This window comes from Sitophilus oryzae, unplaced genomic scaffold (genome assembly GCF_002938485.1).
Source record: "Sitophilus oryzae breed Bouriz unplaced genomic scaffold, Soryzae_2.0 scaffold_808_pilon_pilon, whole genome shotgun sequence".
In the NCBI taxonomy this organism is placed as follows: Eukaryota; Metazoa; Arthropoda; class Insecta; order Coleoptera; family Curculionidae; genus Sitophilus; species Sitophilus oryzae.
This window is the reverse complement of record NW_022147426.1, coordinates 867,369-887,162: the sequence shown is the minus strand read 5'-3', so window position 1 is coordinate 887,162 and position 19,794 is coordinate 867,369. Positions and strand designations below refer to the sequence as shown.

Here is a 19,794-nt window from a genome sequence, read left to right as displayed (position 1 = left end):
GTGGCCCATCGAAAACTTTCCGCAAGGCATAACGGTATTCTTTTTTTCAAAAAATCCAAAAACACGTCAATTTTGTTTGTGAGGGGGACAACGTTTGTCCCAAAAATGATTCCAAAATCTTCAACCCTCTAAGCGGGGGTGTCATCCCCCAACTTTTCTCAAAAGGGAAAGGGGGTCAAGTGGCGCATGGCGCCGCAATGAAAACAGCTTCCTATTCTCTATATTTCCCCGCCTCGTTTGAAATTTGAAAAGTATATTTAAACATTTATCAGAGTAAATGATGAGGATAAATTCCTTCGACCAAATTGAGGTTTTTTCTTATTATTTCTAGATGTTTACACATTTTTTCACTTGCCACAAGGTTGAACGATCAGGTGAGGTAGTTGTTCTTCTCAATATCGTTAAACTGACCTACAATAGGATTTCAAAAAATACCAGCACACACGTTCAATTTCTGAGGGTTTTGTGTGTGCACCTCGTGAAAAACCCTGGGATTGTCCTCAGCCCAGTACCGACAGTTCTGCTGATTAACTACGCCGTTCAAAAAAAAGTACACTCATCCGAAAAACACACATTAAATAGAAAATTATTATCATTCGCCACTCGTTCACTCATAGTTTCACAAAATTGCAAGCGACGATCAAAATCGTCTTCGTTGAGTTCTTGTACCAACTGAATTTTGTACGGGTGGAACTTGTGTTTTTTTAATATCCTTTGGACACTTGTACGATTCACGCCGGTCTCATTGGCTAATTTTCTTATACTCAGCGTACTATCCATGGCAACTTGGCCCATTACGAATACCTCCATAACTTCATTTACTTCAGGATTTTCCCTCTGTCTCTTTTTATTCACAACGGAATCAGTTTCGTGAAATTTTGCTACCAACTCGCGAACAATTTTGCCATAGAGGTGTTTGTCAGGATGGAGTTTATTGAATATCTGCGCTACCCGATTGCCACATTCATTATTTTTAAAATAAAGTTCGATTATTTCCAATTTTCTTTCAAGTGAGTACACCATAATTATTAAAAAGTTTAACGATATTGAGAAGAACTTCAACGCATAAGTCACTGAACAGCTATCTAGCAACTACCGCACCTGATCGTTCGAACTTGTGGCAGGTAAAAAAATGCGTAAACATCTAGAAATAATAAGAAAAAACAGCAAATTTGTCGAAGGAATTTATCTTTATCCTTTACTCCAGAGAATAGGTACATTAAAGAAATGCTAACTTCATGTTAAAAAATGGAAACAGACGCCACCTGGTGTCGCCTGGCAGTACTAGCTAAATTGAGGGGAATTGGAGGGGCGGGGCTTAAAAGAGAGGAAATTTAAAAAAATATATTTTTATAAGTATCACTGACTTACTGTTTAAAGTTAATAAACATATTATTTATTACTTTAATATAATTTAATGTATTAAAAAATATGTCTATTAACTTTACACAGCAAATCAATGATATTATTAAAGACTTATTATTTTCAGAGAAAATTCATAGTAAATAAATTACACCTTAGTAAAGAATATCATTTATTTTTTAGAGCTGCGATTTATATTACAATAATATTGAAATATATATATATTTTTTTAACAATGAAAAAGAATATCCCGGAACCTGAAAAAGAAAGATGAAAAATTAATGACTTAAATTAGTTCAAAATACATTTTGCAAATAACTAGTGAATTGGAAAGATAAACATACTATTAAAAAGACATTTTAGTAGTATGTTATCATCTATTTACTGATAATACATTACATAAGTATATAATAGGTAAATAACATGCATAAGGCACTATGATACAACTACCTGTATCATGATAACACACTAATATGACAAAAAATATATGCTAATTTAAATTCCTTTAATGATCTAATGAAACACTATCTAGCCTCAATGCATGCCATTCCAAAGGCAAAAAAAAACTGTTATACCAAATAAATATAAGCTGAATAAAACATAAACCAAGCCAACGTGCATAAACAACCAAAAAATGCATCAAAAAACAATTTTATCAGATCATACCCTTGGATATATTATGTATTTTATCTATCGCACATCCCGTTCAAAAGTTTACTAACTCAAAATAGAGAATATAGAGAACATTGTCAGGAGAAGTAAAAGAAAATTTAAGTTAAGGCAATATGTTACTTTTTGCATATTAACGGCCAAATAATATAATGTTGATTTAATAAAATTTTACTGGCATCCTTCTGAGGTATAAATCAGATTAAAAGGACATTGTTTTTTTAATAATTGTTTGTATTGTAAACATTTTTTGAAGACAATACAGTTTTGAACGGGCTGTGCGATATAAACAAGGATCTTACTATTATTTGAGGTTAGAAAGTATTTAAATAATATAAAACATAATCAAAATCATTTTTCATCATAAATTATAGAGGTACTTACGTGTTTTGATATTATTATCAGGAAATAATACGTTTAGTCTCTGGTTTAGTTAAACAGGTACGCTGCCAGGCAAGTTCTATCGGCGGGTCTTTGCAAAAGTTGAAATCTAAAAATACAAAAATACGTTTACATCTTAGTTGTATTTACGAATAAAGTATTTGTGTGTAATTTCTGACTTACCAGTTAACTGAATAATCACATTAAATACATCCAAATGGTAATTTAATATTGTAAAAAAGCAAAATTGTTTTAAGTCACTTGCCAGGACAGCCCGGCCAGCTTCTTTGTTGGCAAAATGGCCGCGGTATCATGATTTAAGCAATGTGAGTGACAAAGAAAGCCAGTGCCTGGCAGATGTTGCTTTCTTTGTCGTTGGTCCTGGCACGTTTAAATTTGACTGTTGCCTGTTTTCCCATACAAGTGACATCCCCGTGCTTTACTCTGATAAATTTCAATCCTTCATGCCGGAAAGTATAGAGAATAGAAAGCCCTTTTCATTGCGGTACCACTTGACCCCCCTTTCCATTTGAAAAAAATTGGGAAATGACACCCCCGCTTAGAGGGTTGAAGATTTTGGAATCATTTTTGGGACAAACGTTGTCCCCCTCACAAAAGTGAGGTGTTTTTGAATTTCTTAAAAAAAATTACCCTGGCCGTTATGTCTTGCGGAACGTTTTCGATGGGCCACCCTGTATAAATGATAACGTTAATAAATGAAAATAAAAATTTCGTATTTTTAATTTCAGTATTCCAATAATGGAATAAAGTTATTTTAAACCACTAGTGGATAAAAAAGATCACTTTAAACGCTTCATATGATTGGATAAAATTTTCATTATTGTATGATTTTGGTTAAAGTAAAATAACTATCCCAATTTGCTACACGGGAAATAAGATTTTTAAATTTTAACCTGGGCAAATGAGGGGAAAACTTACTCGAGAGTTTGTTGTCTTTAAGATCCTATCAAAATTGCATCTGCACTTAACGAGGGGCATTCTGGCTGCATATCTTTAGTAAGTACCTTGAAAACCTCTTGCCAAACATACGATAAAATCTAAATTAGTTTGCTGCTCGAGCCAGTAACTTTGTGCTACTATTATAAACATCTCTCTAGTATTTTGATGGTCATATATTTAAGGAATATTAGTAAAGTAGTTTCTAGACTTTACTCTCCCGAAAGTACTCTTGAAGATTTTCGAAGAAAACGTTTGTTAGGCGTTCACATTTTCATTAAAATCTTTCTGATTTTCAAAGTTTAATATTATATTTACTAGTGTTTTTAGTGTTTTATTAGACTTATTACAGGTAATAGTACTTAGCCTAGGTATAGAATACAGCCTAGTGTTCTTACTCCTTCCATTTGTGAAAAACACAGAATTCTTATCAAGAAGTAAATGGTTAGATTTGACACGCCACACAGTGCTTCGATCATATGGCTCTAGAGGACAAAAATGCAAAACTTCTCTTTTATTGTAGGCAATTTATTCAAACTAGGTTTATTTGACACATATGATGAGTACTCTCATTGTACTAAAAGGTGATGTTCTTAGTCCCACGTTTATGAAAAAAAAATCTTATAAATAATAAAAACGTTGGAGCTGTGTTCCATCTAAGGAAATAATAATTTATAGTATGAAAACGGTGTAAGTATTAAAAAAATCCCTGTGATAAAAAAGAATTGAAATAACATTAGAACATGATTCCTACAATATAAGCCTAATATAAGATAAAAATGTTTTTCTTTAATGAAAAAGAAACATTAATGCTATATTTAATTAAAAAAAAACTTAAGATACTATAAATTTACTTTAGGACAAAAAAAATGCATAGATCGTAACTACTCTGATTCAGAAGAATCACTGCTGACAGAATCTTCCAAATTAATAGTATCCAAATCACAGGTAGATGAATTATCCTCACATATTATAAGATGTTTCTGTACATCATTTTCTAATATGTTACTTTTTCGCGTTGTTTTGCGTGTTCCCTTTATTGGTATGAGGGGTTCGGATGTTAATAGATAATAAGATAAATTGAAAGATGGAAACTTTTTTTATGCGACGTTTCGCTCCAACATAGTGGGCTATTTCAGGCACAAGTGGTGTCTTATTTGACTGGAAGGGTCATCAATATCTAATAAAGAACACATTTTTTGAAATACAAATAATTTTGAGTTCTTGTCCTTATGATCAAGCTAAGTATTAACCAGATCGGCATTGCTTATCAATTTTACTCCATTTGAAAAGTATTATAAAATAAAGTTCGTCGCAAGCAGACGCAGGTGAACTATACAAAAATTAAAAAGTGTATGAACATGACAACAAATATATTCAATAATTACGATATGTTTTGATATGTTTTTTAAATGCCTTTTGAAGTTTGAAAACGTAAAATTTTTATACACATTTAAGATTCATCTTAAAAATAAATAAAAACTAAACAATCACGAACTTGTTTAGAAATAAATTTAAAGTACATACCTTGTTTAACAATATCCATAGTGGCTTTCAATTAAGTACGTACCGTTTAACTCCATATACAGAACTACTATGAATGTTATTCTTTTCACTGATATAAGATAATTTCACTGATATATGATCGCAAAACTTATTTTTAGTGAAAATATTTGCTAACAAAAAACACTGATTATGAAAAATAATATACAGGATGATTGAACATTGCTATAAGTATAAAATTACATATTCAGATATTAGTAAATTTTAACTTTTTTTTCGATTTTTGTCCATGGGACGAAGCACTGTGCGCCAGTTCGCATCTGTTATAATCGAAACATTTTCAACCAAAATAATCGGAACATTCATTTTGCTTCAAATAAATTAGTTTTGTTACCATAGAACGCATTTTAATTTTCCTCGGTAACCCACATTTATGTTTTCCAATCAACTGCGCAATATCCATCATTAATAGATTTGTAGATCTGATTTATATATAAATTGAATTCTAGGCCATTTTGGTTCCGTTTTAGATTATCTATCCATCACCGACGCGTATAAATTTGTTACAAATCGAAAATACTCCGGAAATGTCGAAGCTTTCGATTATATTCCGGAATAAGCATAGTTGCGACGGGAAAAAGATGTAAAAGGAATGTGGGAATAGACGTTTTTGGATCTGGTCGATTTCAAACGGCATCGCCTGGGTTACAAAAGCTCTTCTTCGATTTATGTCGTGGATATTAATGTTTACGCTTCGCAAATATTTGAGTTTAATATAATCTCGAAACGTTACTATTCCATGTTGTCTTTTGCAACAGGATCAGATTATATGTAGAGTGTTTCGGATTTGTGTTTATATATCTAAATATACACGACGGGTTGTGTTATTACTTCAATTCGGAAGAGTTTAAGCAACACATTGCTGGCACAATCGATAAACATAAATCAAGTCTAAGGCGTTTGATTTTCCACCCCAGGTGATTTATTTTCATCTTCTTGTTTTTCTTCGTGAAACCAACATCAGCTATAAACATAAATAACAGATTTCAGACGAAAATACCTGCGATAAGAAAGTAATAAAAATGAAATATGTAAATTGACCCCGATTTCCTAAACCAGTTTTTCATTCATATACAGGGTGGTCCGAACTGTATTCCGGAAACTTCGGCAGCATATTCTGCAAATAAAAATACGTAAAAAAGTTCGTATATACTCTGTTTTTTTTCTCAGGTAAGATTTCGACAGACGATGACAGAAGAAAAGCAGATGACGTCCCATACCAATCTATTTATTTTACTAAAAAAAGTTTCTAAAAATTTTTAAGTTAACTATGGATGGGTTTAAATATAAATCCGTCATGCGTCGTGTCTTGCTGTTTTTAACCAGTTTTATTAGTTTATTTTAAAAATGACAGATCGTATTTCAATTTTATTGGTTTGACGGAACGATGAACGACAAACGAACGCCGATGCGTATGAACTCGCCTTTAAATTTTTGTCATTTTGTCTTGCCAAATTATAGGTTATAATTTTGTGTCAACTTTTGTTAAATACCCTGCGTTTTGGAAGATGATGCATTTTGATTCGTATTATTACGTGTGTTTTGTGTCTTTTGAAGTCAAGTGGAGGAAAAATCTAGTGAAAATTAACTGTAGACCCAGAGCACAGTTTATGGTTAATACTCGCTGCCCAGGCAGAAAGTCTTATACACCAATGAAGTTGCCATCGATAAAGTTTGTATACCATTTCGTCGTAGATAAGTGCATCTCGTATATGGTAGAAGGATCAAACTAAACACATACTAAAAACTGGAGTAGCTGTAAAATAAATATCGACATCACACGATAGGTAGGTAAATAATGGATTTTAGTACTGCAGAAAAATAATGTCAAAAGTTATCTACTGGTTTAAAAAAATTAAGATTAAAGTTAATTAATCAACCTTTAAGGTATAAAATTTGGTAGATGTTATTATTAATAAAATAGTTTGTTTTATTTACCTATGTTGTTTTATTTATTCCTGTGGAATATTACAAATTTGTATTTGTACATAAGTTATATTGAGAAATATAATCATAAATGCGGGTAGTTTCATAAAGCTTGAAAGTAAATAATAGTTCTTTTTTATATTTTTTTGGTATGTAGTGTCTTGTTCTTGTTTGTTTTGTATTAACACATACCGTTTTTATTAAATAAAATAACTCAATTACATTTTTTCAGTTTTATACAGTTTTTTTCACAATATTTTGAAGTAATCACTTGTCATCTTGTCAATCAAATTTTAAATATATCCTGCTATGCGTTCCAGTTGTACCAACTTATTTCTTTGTAAAATAAAATAAACTACTTTGAAATTAAAATGACAGACACAACTATCACTGTCAAGGATCTTCTCGTTGGACAGACTATAAATGTATGTCCTAAAATGCTTAGTTCGGAGATACAGGGTGTAGAAATTTTATTTTTATTTCAATCTTTTTCCAAATAAGTCCTGAACTATCGTCCTAACTAATATGTGAATGAAAATTGGTTAGGTATTTGGTATTATATTTGTAGGGGACGCCCCAAATATGTGTTTTAACTGTTCTGAACAGCAATAACTTTTCGTACGTACCTGTATAAAACTACCAAGTAAAAAAATATACATTTCCGTTATTTTCTACGTAAAAAATGTCTCTTAATAAAAATCGTTACGATCAACCGTTCTCAAGATATCTAGAATGGAAATAGTCCATACATGTCATTATTGACAAAAAATAAAGATTTTGAGTAAATAACTATTTGACTGAAATTATAAATTTTGGAACTTTTTGTTTTTCAAATTAATCATAATTTTGACTTATGATAAAACAGTTTCTGTTGATCTTTTGGCACAAAAACATTTCAAATCTATGATTTCAGTCCAACAAACTATTTAGTAAACATGTTTAATTTATGTTCAAACAAACAACAAACAAACAAACAACGCTTTATTGTGCAAAAAGCCAAAACAGCTTCATCGACAAAGCACTCACAAACAACAAAATCACAAAAAAATACAAACAACAAAAAATACACAATACAAATAATACAATTCAAAAAAATTTAAGTCTTTAAAATTACAAAAAGAATATACATGGACAATTTTAGAACAGTACGCAGTAAATAGATATAATTTTAAAGTTATAGAATATTAAATACTTGACCTTTGACCAGTGTGTGAGATGTTCATGATGACAGGTATTGATAATTTCGATTGAAAATATTTGAAGAAAAATAGAAACCAGTTAAAAATATGTAGATGGCGCCCTCTACAAGTAGGAATTATAATGATATCAAAATCAAATTTCTCATGCCAAAAAACTACCAGACACCAATTTTCATCCAAATATTTACGTTACTTCAGAAATCATTTGGAAAACATCCAAATAAAAATGAAGTTTCTACACCCTGTAAGCATTTTCGGATATACATTTATACGAACTTTTTTACTTATTTTTATGTGCAAAATATGCTACTGAAGTTTTCGGAATACAGTTCGAACCACCCTGTATGAATATTAAATAGGTTATAAGGTATTGGTAGTATGCATAATATATGGGGTTGTGATTCACAATTGTTTTATATTTTCTATTCTGATCTCCTACATAAAATATATGGCTGAAGACACTTCAGAATAAGAGATCTACATAATCAAAAATGGCATCTTCTTCTTACAGTACCATACTCTATACAGAGCGTCAGCTACCTCTCGCATGTACTTCAGATAAATCAATATTTTTATTTAAATAAATAAAGCGACCGTACTGGCTGAGTATCCCATCTCTCGCACCGCAGATCGACACACTACTGCTTGCGCTACGACCGGCCACAAAAATTTGTATCTTTTGCAAAAGGTAATTAATTTAATTAAAAGGCGAAAGAATAAATAAATATCAGCAAAATATTAACAGAGCTAGTGCAAATGTAAGAACTTGACGAAGGAAAACGGAAGGTATAGTGAGAATCAACCTTAATATTGTCGGTTTCATACCAATATCCACCAAACACGACCCTTTTCCCCGAAAATTACTTGGCTGGAAATTTCTTTTCATCGTCGAAACGAAACCACCACCCAGACCTTTCCAATCGACCGTATAATGGCCGATATTAATAGGATTGATTTATATATAGCTGGAACGCGTTCTGATTTGGGTCTCGGCCCAAGGCCGCATCCATCTGTCAGCTGGCGTCGATGTGTATATCCGTTATAAATTGAACGGCCCGGAATTGTCCCGCACCAATACATTAATCGTATCGGAATAATCGTAGCCGAGACCCGGAAAATACGCGAGGGCAAGTGGGATAGATGGTCTAGGACGTGGGACAGATTCATTTTCTCTGCCAGGCGACGCACAGTGCTTCGAACATATGGCTCTAGAGGACAAAAATCCAAAACTTCTCTTTAATTGTAAGCAATTTATTCAAACTAGGTTTATTTGACACAAATGATGAGTACTCTCATTGTACTAAATGATGATGTTCTTAGTCCCACCGTTTATGAAAAAAATCTTATAAATAATAATAATGTTGGAGCTGTGTTCCATCTAAGCAAATAATAAGTCATAGTATGAAAACGGTGTAAGTATTAAATAAATTCCTGTGATAAAAAAGAATTGAAATAACATTAGAATATGATTCCTACAATATAAGCCTAATATAAGATAAAAATGTTTTTCTTTAATGAAAAAGAAACATTAATGTCATATTTAATTAAAAAAAAAACTTAAGATACTATAAATTTACTTTAGGACAACAAAATGCATAGATCGTAACTACTCTGATTCAGTAGAATCACTGGTGACAGAATCTTCCAAATTTATAGTATCCAAATCATAGGTAGATGAAGTATCCTCACATATAAGATATTTCTGTACATCATTTTCTAATATGTTACTTTTTCGCGTTGTTACTGTTCATTTTGTCGGTATGAGGGGTTCGGATGTTAATAGTTACATCTTTAATAGACCATATCCATATATTATTTTTTCCTTTTCTTGGGTATGAGATTTTATAATAAATTGAAAGATGGACACTTTTTTATGCGACGTTTCGCTCCAACATAGTGGACTTTTTCAGGCACAAGTGGTGTCTCATTTGACTGGAAGGTTCATCAATATCTAATAAGAACATATTTTTTGAAATACAAATAATTTTGAGTTCTTGTCCTTATGATCAAGCCAAGTATTAGCCAGATCGGCATTGCTTATCAATTTTACTCCATCTGAAAAGTATTATAAAATAAAGTTCGTCGCAAGCAGACGCAGGTGAACTATGCAAAAATTAAAAGTGTATGAATATGGCAACAAAAATATTCAATAAATACGATATGTTTTGATATGTTTTTTTTAATGCCTTTTTGAAGTTTGAAAACGTAAAATTTTTATACCCATTTAAGAATCATCTTAAAAAATAAATAAAAACTAAACAATAACGAACTTGTTTAGAAATAAATTTAAAGTACATACCTTGTTTAACAATATCCATAGTGGCTTTCAATTAAGTACGTACCCGTTTAACTCCATAATATACAGAACTACTATGAATGTTATTCTTTTCACTGATGAGATAATGATCGCAAAATTTATTTTTAGTGAAAATATTTGCTAACAAAAACGCTGTTTATGAAAAATAATATACAGGATGGTTGAACATTGCTATAAGTATAAAATTATATATTCAGATATTAGTAAATTTTAACTTATTTTTTGATTTTTGTCCATGGGACGAAGCACTGTGCGACGTTCCGTGAAAATTCGTTTTATTTTGTTGGGTTTGTTAGGTTGGAAAAAATACCGTCAAGAAAATGTGTTTTGGATCTACACTCAGCGGGAGGAAAAACGGACATCTTAAAATTTTGACGTATTTTAAAGTATTATACAGGGTGGCCTAAGGGAAGAGGGGTCAAGTGGTACCGCAATGAAAAGGACTTTCTATTTTCTATATTTCCCCGCTTCGTTTTTGAAAATCGGTCGAGTCATTGAGAAAATATGAAGGATTGAAATTTGAAAATTTATCAGAGTAAATGATAAGGATAAATTCCTTCGACCAATTTGCTGTTTTTTCTTATTATTTCTAGATGTTTACGCATTTTTTCACTTACCACAAGGTTGAACAATCAGGTGCGGTAGTTGCTAGATAGCTGTTCTGTGACTTGTGCGTTGAAGTTCAACCTCAATTGCGTTACACTTGCTCAATATCGTTACACTTTTTAACAATTATGGTGTACTCATTTGCATAAAAAATGGAAATAATCGAACTTTATTTTAAAAATAATGAACGTATCGGGTTGCGCAGATATTCAATGAATGCCATTCTGACAAACACCTTTATGGCAAAATTGTTCGCGAGTTAGTAGCAAAATTTCGCAAAACTGGTTCCGTTATGAATAAAAAGTGGCAATCCTGTAGTAAATGAAGCTATGGAGGTATTCCTATTGGGCGAAGTTGCCATAGATAGTACGCTGAGTACAAGAAAATTAGTCAATGAGACCAGCGTGAATCGTACAAGTGTCCAAAGACTCAACGAAGACGATTTTGATCGTCGCTTGCAATTTTGTGAAACTATGAGTGAACGAGTGGCGAATGATAATAATTTCCTATTTAATGTGTGTTTTTCGGATGAGTGTACTTTCTTTTTGAACGGTGTAGTTAATCGGCAGAACTGTCGGTACTGGGCTGAGGACAACCACAGGGGTTTTTCATGAGATGCACACACAAAACCCTCAGAAATTGAACGTGTGGGCTGGTATTTTTGGAAATTCTATTGTGAAAAGAGTCTAAAAGAACTGCCAACCAACTTTTTTTTAACATATTATAGTATGGGCGGTATACGTGCCTCCTGGCGCCAATTTTTTTTATTGAAGATGTTCGCTTTTGAAAAAGACTAACATTTTTTCGTAATTTTTACATTGACTTTGCTTTTGAACCCCGTCAACCCATGATTTATTTATTTAGCGGATGGTTTTAAAACACATAAAATAACATGTTATTATCACAGCTGTAAATATGAAACAAAAATAAGAAAAATTGTACATGTCAAATACAAAATGTAAAAAAGGAAAATTTGAAATATTGTACAGAACAAACTTGTACACAAATAAACATCTAGTCTTTTTATATAATCAATTACACTTCCATCCATGCATCATATAAGTTGAGCTCTGCATTCTCGTCAGTATTCCCAAGTATTTTTGACGAGAGTATAGTAGTTTTCTTTAAGCGGAGTCTATTAATATTTAAATCTGCTAACATGTATTACATAAAACAAATATAAAAACTACATCAAACCGAATTAAATACTGATAATAATGAGAAAACACGACAAATAAATCTTGTTCCCCCTACAGCGTTACTTTATTTAAAAAACACACAATCTTATTGTATTTTTATTTTGTTTCCCTTTGAATGCAATTAAGACACCTTAAATCTGAAAACAACACCAAGATTTCACGTTTTTAATTTAGTTCTCCTTTAATTTTATGACCATACGATAATAGTTTTCGTTTCCTTTTGTTCGAATTAATAGTTCGTAGAGTTCGAAAATAGACTCGATCCGTCGAGTCCACGACTTCATTAAATTTCCGTGGAAATTTGTCGATGTAACGTTAAACAAGCATAATTAAACGTTGGATTTATTTCCCCGAGATTTTCGGAACAAAGGAACCGAGAAATGGTAACGAATTTACATTAAATATTATCAACAAAATGATGTCTCTTCCTTACAACGAGCGATCATCGTGATTTGTGCCATTTTAATTAGTATACCTAATTTGAATAATATTCTATACCTGTAAGTTTTTTGGGATAATAAAACGAAATATAAAATCCTTAAGTGACTGACATACTGATTAATCACGATCCTGCTCAAACCACTCAACGTAAGAAGCTCAATTTTGGCATACAGGTTGATTCTAGGGTGTAGAGGTTCGATAAGAAGGGATTTTTCGATATTCCAGTTCCAAGAGGGTGAAAGCACCCCTCAAATATTACAATATTTTTTTATTTAAAAAACGGTCAAGTTTCCGAAAAAACGCTTAAACACGTATATTTTATTTTGTTTTTTTACATATTACATTTATACCCCCGATTTTTTTTTACACCATTTCAATGACACCCTGTATACAGTTTATTTATTCCATAAATATACGAATCGATATAATATCTAAATAACTTATTTATTCCACACCCTTTCAGGACCGCATCTGCGACCACTACCGATCCCTCTGCAGCGCCAAAAGGCCGTCGCTGGCCGCCTATATGGCCGGAGTGCCTAATCCCAAGGCGGCCGTGGAAAAGCCCTTTATGCTAAGCGACGGCAAAGTCTTCCTGTCCGCCAGTCTGGACAAGGCCATCTATTCGCACGGCGAGGAGGTCCGAGTCAGCGTCCACATCAGGAATAACAGCACCAAAACCATCAGAAGGATAAAGGTATAGTTTGTACCGATTAAACTTTTAGTCCCGTGATTCAGCTTGACACTTGCTTATTTTCTTTTAATCAAAATATTATAAAAAACAAAAATAAATTAGTTATAAATATATAAACAGTTATTATATGCATCAACAAAACTCACCTCCTTAACAGCACTTAAGGGACATAAAGAGCAATTACTACCGCTTTCCCGTTCAAAATATTCTAATAAGGTTGCGATGAGTTTTTTGCAACGGCTGTTAAGCTATCTTGTACAGGGTGGGTCAAATTCGACGCTTTTAAATGGAAACACCCTTTTCTATAGGAGATAGACAAAAACTAATATCGGTGTCTGAAGCTCAATTTTTGTCAAAAACATGATGGTGAAAACCGCATATCGATATCTGTTACCGTTTCGTAGTTACGGGGTGTTTTTCAAAAATATGCATTTTTAACAAATCGCTGTAACTTTTTTGCTATGGAAAATTTTGTATTTTTATGAAAACATTTCCAAAGCATCTTTTTACGTAGAATTTAATGGTTTAAGTATATTTTTTTTTAAATTAATAAGTTAAGAATTATCAACAGAAAATTTGATTTTTTATATGGGACACCCTGTATATTTTTAATTTATTGAAAAGACTTTAAAATTAGAGTATATAACAAAATTCGCCCGCTTTAAATAAGTAGGTTTTGAACGACACCGGCTGTAATGCAAAAAAATCTAATAAATATCTAATAAATAACAAAGAAAAAATAAATAGCAAACCAAGACATGAGATTTTGCTATAGGTGTTCGACATATCGACCGTCTTCTGTTATGGACAGACGGGGCAGTTTTTGAACATTTCTCGCGGAATTCATTAACTCAGTGGGGTGAAAGATACCCCCTCATAACTGCTAAGTATTTCTAATTTTGTCGAGATGACGGAAGAATAAGGAACCTTTATTTTCCGCAAATATATCGATAGGATTAGATCCATGGGCACTAAGTCAGACGGCCTCGACAGCCAACGGCTGGAATCTTGTTGGCTATTCAATTATTCTTGAAATTGGCTGCAAAAATTTGCTGATAACTTCAGCGTTCAGAGGCGGTGCGTCGTCTTGCTGGAAAAATATGTTTTCCAGTTCCATTAAGGGCATATCATCAATAAGGGGTCCAAAGCCTACTAGTTAAAAGTGGCGAACTTTTAAAAATTCTGTATTTCGAAGGGGATTATAACAAAATATCAAGTGTGCTATATTTTTGGAAAGGTAATTTAAAATTCATTTCAGTTAATTAAAAATATAGAGGGTGTCCCAAATAAAAAATCAATTTTTCTGTTGATAACTCTTAAATTATTAGTTTTAAAAAAATACTTAAACCATTAAATTCTACGTAAAAAGGTGCTTTGGAAATGTTTTCATAAAAATACAAAATTTTCCATAGCAAAAAAGTTACAGCGATTTGTTAGAAATACATATTTTTGAAAAACACCCCGTAACTCCGAAACGGTAACAGATATCGATATGCGGTTTTCACCATCATGTTTTTGACAAAAATTGGGCTCCAGACACCGATATTAGTTTTTGTCTATCTCCTATAGAAAAGGGTGTTTCCATTTAAAAGCGTCGAATTTGACCCACCCTGTACAGTATTGAGCCTTTAACTAGTTCTGAGCTCGGGGTTGGCAGATAAAGATCGTGCTCCGCATTCCTAAGTGGATAGTTGAGAGGTTTGGTTTGCAGATTAAGCAAATGGATTCAAAAATGAATAAGGAAGGAAGAGTCAGTATTTTGAAATTTTTAAAGAAATTCTGGCAGTGAGTTCTACTGTTCAGTCCCAGTAAATATCGAACTGCTCTCTTTTGAAGTTTGAGGCTTTTGAAGTTTTGACTGCTCTCTTTTTAAGTTGATCGTAATCTTAAATCATACAGGATGTTCAATATTCAGTGCTAAACTTTCTAAAGTATAGAATAATGTTTCTTTGTTTTTTTAACTGGAACAATCTTCTATATTATTTTTTATTTGATGAAGAATTAAAAAATGAACTTTTTTTGTATTTCTAGTATTTTAAAATAGGTTTTGCAACAGCTAAATTCCTTGCTAAACAAAGTAAACAAACTTTTAGTATTTGCCCGAAACAGAAACAAACTGTTTGTATTTTTCAGCAAATTTTACAATAGAAAATGAAACGCTGGAGTTCGTTTATTCCTTCATGCTCCGCAAAAACCTTTCAACCGTAATATCGAACTTCTATTACCAACTATTCTGTTCGTCTAAAGCATCCAATGAATGTTTTTTAGTCGTTTTTCTACGGTTATTATCGAAATTTCAAATTTAATGGATAAATTAGTATCAAATGATTATTAAGAAAGCACAAAAAATGTTAAAAACCCATAACGAAGAAAAAAAGCATAACGAGTATAGGAAAAAATTAAAAAAACTGGATTTATAAGAGCTCAAGTCAATTTATTTTTTACAAGCAATTTCACTCACAGCATAATACATTAATGTATGCTATTTTAAGATCCTGTAATAAAATTTTTACTAAGCGCCTAAATTAAAATTGAATTTTTCGGATAAAAGAACTACGTAGTTTTTTTTAGATACAGAGATAATATAATTTCGCGTTCTAAAAATAACAAATTAAATGCCATGCTGCTTTATGGTAAATTTTATTTCTTCTTTAATTTCAGTAATTATTGTGTTTTTGTACTTATTCTTTACTTATTAGTTTGACTTGACTAGTTTTTTTTTCGTTGTCCTCTATCGCACAAACGAAGCACTTTGCTATACAGGGTGTTTCAAAAAACATGTTCCATTTCTCGCGGGGAAATTCCTCACGTAAAAATAAGATTTATTTTCCGTATCAACATAGGTCCGATTCTGCTTTGTTTCATAGGTACAGGGTGTTAAAGTCATAGGTACAGGGTGTTATATGTAATGTCATACTATCATCGGTAGAGGTAATATTAAATACTGTTCGTTTTCAAAGTGTCACCCTGTATACAACTCCGTAACATGAAGCTATTGAAAAACTTTTCCACTTGACTATATTAATATCAGACATCTATAATCGGTTTCAGATGCTCATGAAAATAACTATTTTAAAACAATATAACAAAAAAGAGAACAATCAAACCATTAACAAACAAAAAGTTTTCGAAGCACACAACCACAATATTAAATAACAAAATATTTTAACCGTCCGTCGCTAACAGAACCAAAAGCAATTTTCCTAATTTATCCCCAACTCCTACTATCTGATAAATAATCAAAAGTTGAACGGTAAAAGTAGGTGGTAAAATATTATGTCGGGCAAGTTTCCGGAGAACAGCAGTTTAGTAAGCGGTAAAAAGGAGATATAAAAAAGACTACAAAACTTGGCCTAAGAGGATTAAACTTATAATATGGCCCGGAGGTAAACGAGTCCCGGGTGACGTAAATTTTCCAACTAATTTATTTGCATAATTTAATTTTCTACGTGGTTTTATTAGCCCGGGTCCCTAATACAATCAGGATAATGACTGTTAGATAAATAGCTCGGCCTTGAACCCACGAGCACTGTATTTTCCTAAAAATGGCTCTAAATTATATAAGGCTGGCCCTTTGGATTGAAAGATTAAGGAGGAACTATTATAAAAAATGTCCATACCTATGTGGCGGATTCATCTCTCCAAAAAATCCTATATGGCTATTTCGCCACGGCAAGAAAATTTGTCAGAAGTTAGGTTTACAGATATACAAATTTGCCTAACCAACAAAAAAATGCTTTACGTTTCAGAAAGTTTATCTCTTTCCGTCGTCGGAAGCAAAAAAAATACAAAGAAAAAAACTATTTAAAATATTTAAATTCAACTATTCGAGAACACTTTAGTTTTTTAAAACAGATACGTCTACAAAAACCGTTGACTTTCTGTTAATACAATATTATATTAAGTTAAACTTCAAAATTAACAATTACTTAATAAGATTACAGTTGAGGGTTGGAACCTTTGGTGTTACACAGCAAAATAAAATTACACTAAATCACCACAATACACCAAAACACTTTTACTTTTACACTGGACGCGCGTTTCGCTAACCATGTTAGCATCATCAGCAGATGATTATAAACTAAAGTACAATCTACAAGTTGAGCGTTTATATACTCGCCCAGTAGGTACCGAGTGGGCGTGGCAAAATCTAGCCAACCGAGTCAGAGCCTACTGAGCGTAACAGTTAATTTCCGCCACTAGAGTAGTAGGAACAAAGAACTTGAAGGAATTGGACCGTTGACTCTGTTCATACTATCTTTACATTTATTAATTCTGATGCTTTCATATGCATCTAATTGCCTGTAATTTGAGACTTGTTTAATTAATTTTAAATTATTAAGATCTATACAATGTTCTTTATCAACAATATGTTCGGCAACGCAAGATTTATCCGGTCTACCATATCTTATCTGAGCTAAATGTTCTTTAAATCTAGTTAATATTGATCTTCTAGTTTGCCCAACATATTTCTGATTACAATCTTTACAAGAAATTTCATAAATACCCGACCTTTCCAAGGTGTTTTATCCTTTGGATTACCTAATAATTGTTGTAATTTATTATTAGCACTATACACAAGTTTATAATTGACATTCTTAAAAATTCCTTTTAGACCACGGGATAACTCTCTATCAAACGGTATTGAAAAATATTTAGACGTATCTTTCTCCACTTGAAAAGTCGAATTTTCAGAAATCATTAACCTATACCTACGTTTTTTAATTAATTTATCAACTAGTGAAGGAGAATATCCATTACACTCAGCTGCATTCCTAATGTAATCTCTTTCTATTTCATATCTTTTGTTGGAAAGTGGGAAACTAAGTAATCTATGAACTAAGAAATTTAAACTAGCAATTTTATGTTCGACACTATGATGTGATTCATTAGGAATATATCTGCGCATGGTGGTATTTTTCCTATAGATATCAAATTCCAGGCAATTATTAATATTTCTAATAACTAATACATCTAGAAATGGTAATCTGTCGTTGTTCTCAATTTCATGCGTAAATTTAATGGAAGGAAAACGATTATTTAACTTAGAAATAAAATTATCTATGGTGTCTGAATGTGTGTCAAAAACAGCAAAAATATCATCCACATACCTGAACCATACTCTTGGAAAATACTCAAACTGATTCTTAGCCTCCACTTGCAAGTATCCAATCCCTCATTACCAAAATTGTATGCTTTGCCAAAAATTCATAAACCGGACAAGTCTATGCGCCCAATTGTTTCGGCTGTAGGTTCTCCGACTTATAATTTGGCAAAATGGTTATCAAGGGAGTTCGAAAATTTACCTAATCATGAACCTTCTTTTTCAGTTAAAAATAATATTGAATTCATTAACAAAATTAAAGATATAACATTGCATGAAGGTGAAATTTTGGTTTCCTTTGATGTATCTTCGTTGTTCCCAAGTGTTCCAATTCCACATACTTTAGGCTACTTGAAGGAATTACTGAACGCAAATGGTCTCGACAACAAAACTGTGATTGAATATATTCAGCTTACATCGTTATGTATGAAACAAAATTGTTTTCAATTTAATAACAACTTTTTTGAACAGCGGAAAGGTACAGCAATGGGTAATCCATTGTCTCCATTTTTGGCTAATTTATTCATGAGCAGGTTTGAAGTGGAGGCTAAGAATCAGTTTAAATTACAGGCAATTAGATGCATATGAAAGCATCAGAATTAATAAATGTAAAGATAGTATGAACAGAGTCAACGGTCCAATTCCTTCAAGTTCTTTGTTCCTACTACTCTAGTGGCGGAAATTAACTGTTACGCTCAGTAGGCTCTGACTCGGTTGGCTAGATTTTGCCACGCCCACTCGGTACCTACTGGGCGAGTATATAAACGCTCAACTTGTAGATTGTACTTTAGTTTATAATCATCTGCTGATGATGTTAACGTGGTTAGCGAAACGCGCGTCCAGTGTAAAAGTAAAAGTGTTTTGGTGTATTGTGGTGATTTAGTGTAATTTTATTTTACTTAATAAGGTAAAACCCAAAAGCCCTAAACTTTCTGTATGATTATTTTTAATTTTTACGTAGGTATGTTATGTTTATTCATGTTATGCTCTTTAAAATCAAAGAAGCGATTGCCATACAGTACTAACACCTACAGATGCATGAGCAATACATTTATTTTTATTAGATTGTATTGAAAAAACCTCTTTTATTTTTCTTTTAGAGGCTATCGCTGCATTCACTATAATTTTGGCGTTATTAAAATTTATTCTGTACCCTGTGTCCCATGAATGCTGACAAATCTTAGATTTGTGAAAATCTCCCTTTCTTAAATAATCTTTATATTCTTTAATTCGAACATTTAAGTGTCTAGATGTTTCACCAATGTAAAATGTATCGCATTCGCAAGGTGTTTGGTATATTACATTTTTTGTTTGTTGTTCTGTATTTATTGGTTTAGTATGTGATAAAATGGATCTATAAATGGAGCACGAGTATT

At 32.1% G+C, this 19,794-nt stretch overlaps 1 protein-coding gene across 1 annotated transcript in view; it reads left to right on the top strand.

Annotated features, from left to right (window-relative positions):
• The window catches only part of LOC115888735 (arrestin homolog), a 355,674-nt gene that overhangs the window by 296,193 nt on the left and 39,687 nt on the right, over positions 1 to 19,794 (top strand). Inside the window, exon 11 of the mRNA XM_030908556.1 lies at positions 13,084 to 13,317. Within this exon, the coding sequence (XP_030764416.1) occupies positions 13,084 to 13,317 (234 nt within the window). The remainder of the gene's footprint in view (positions 1 to 13,083; positions 13,318 to 19,794) is intronic.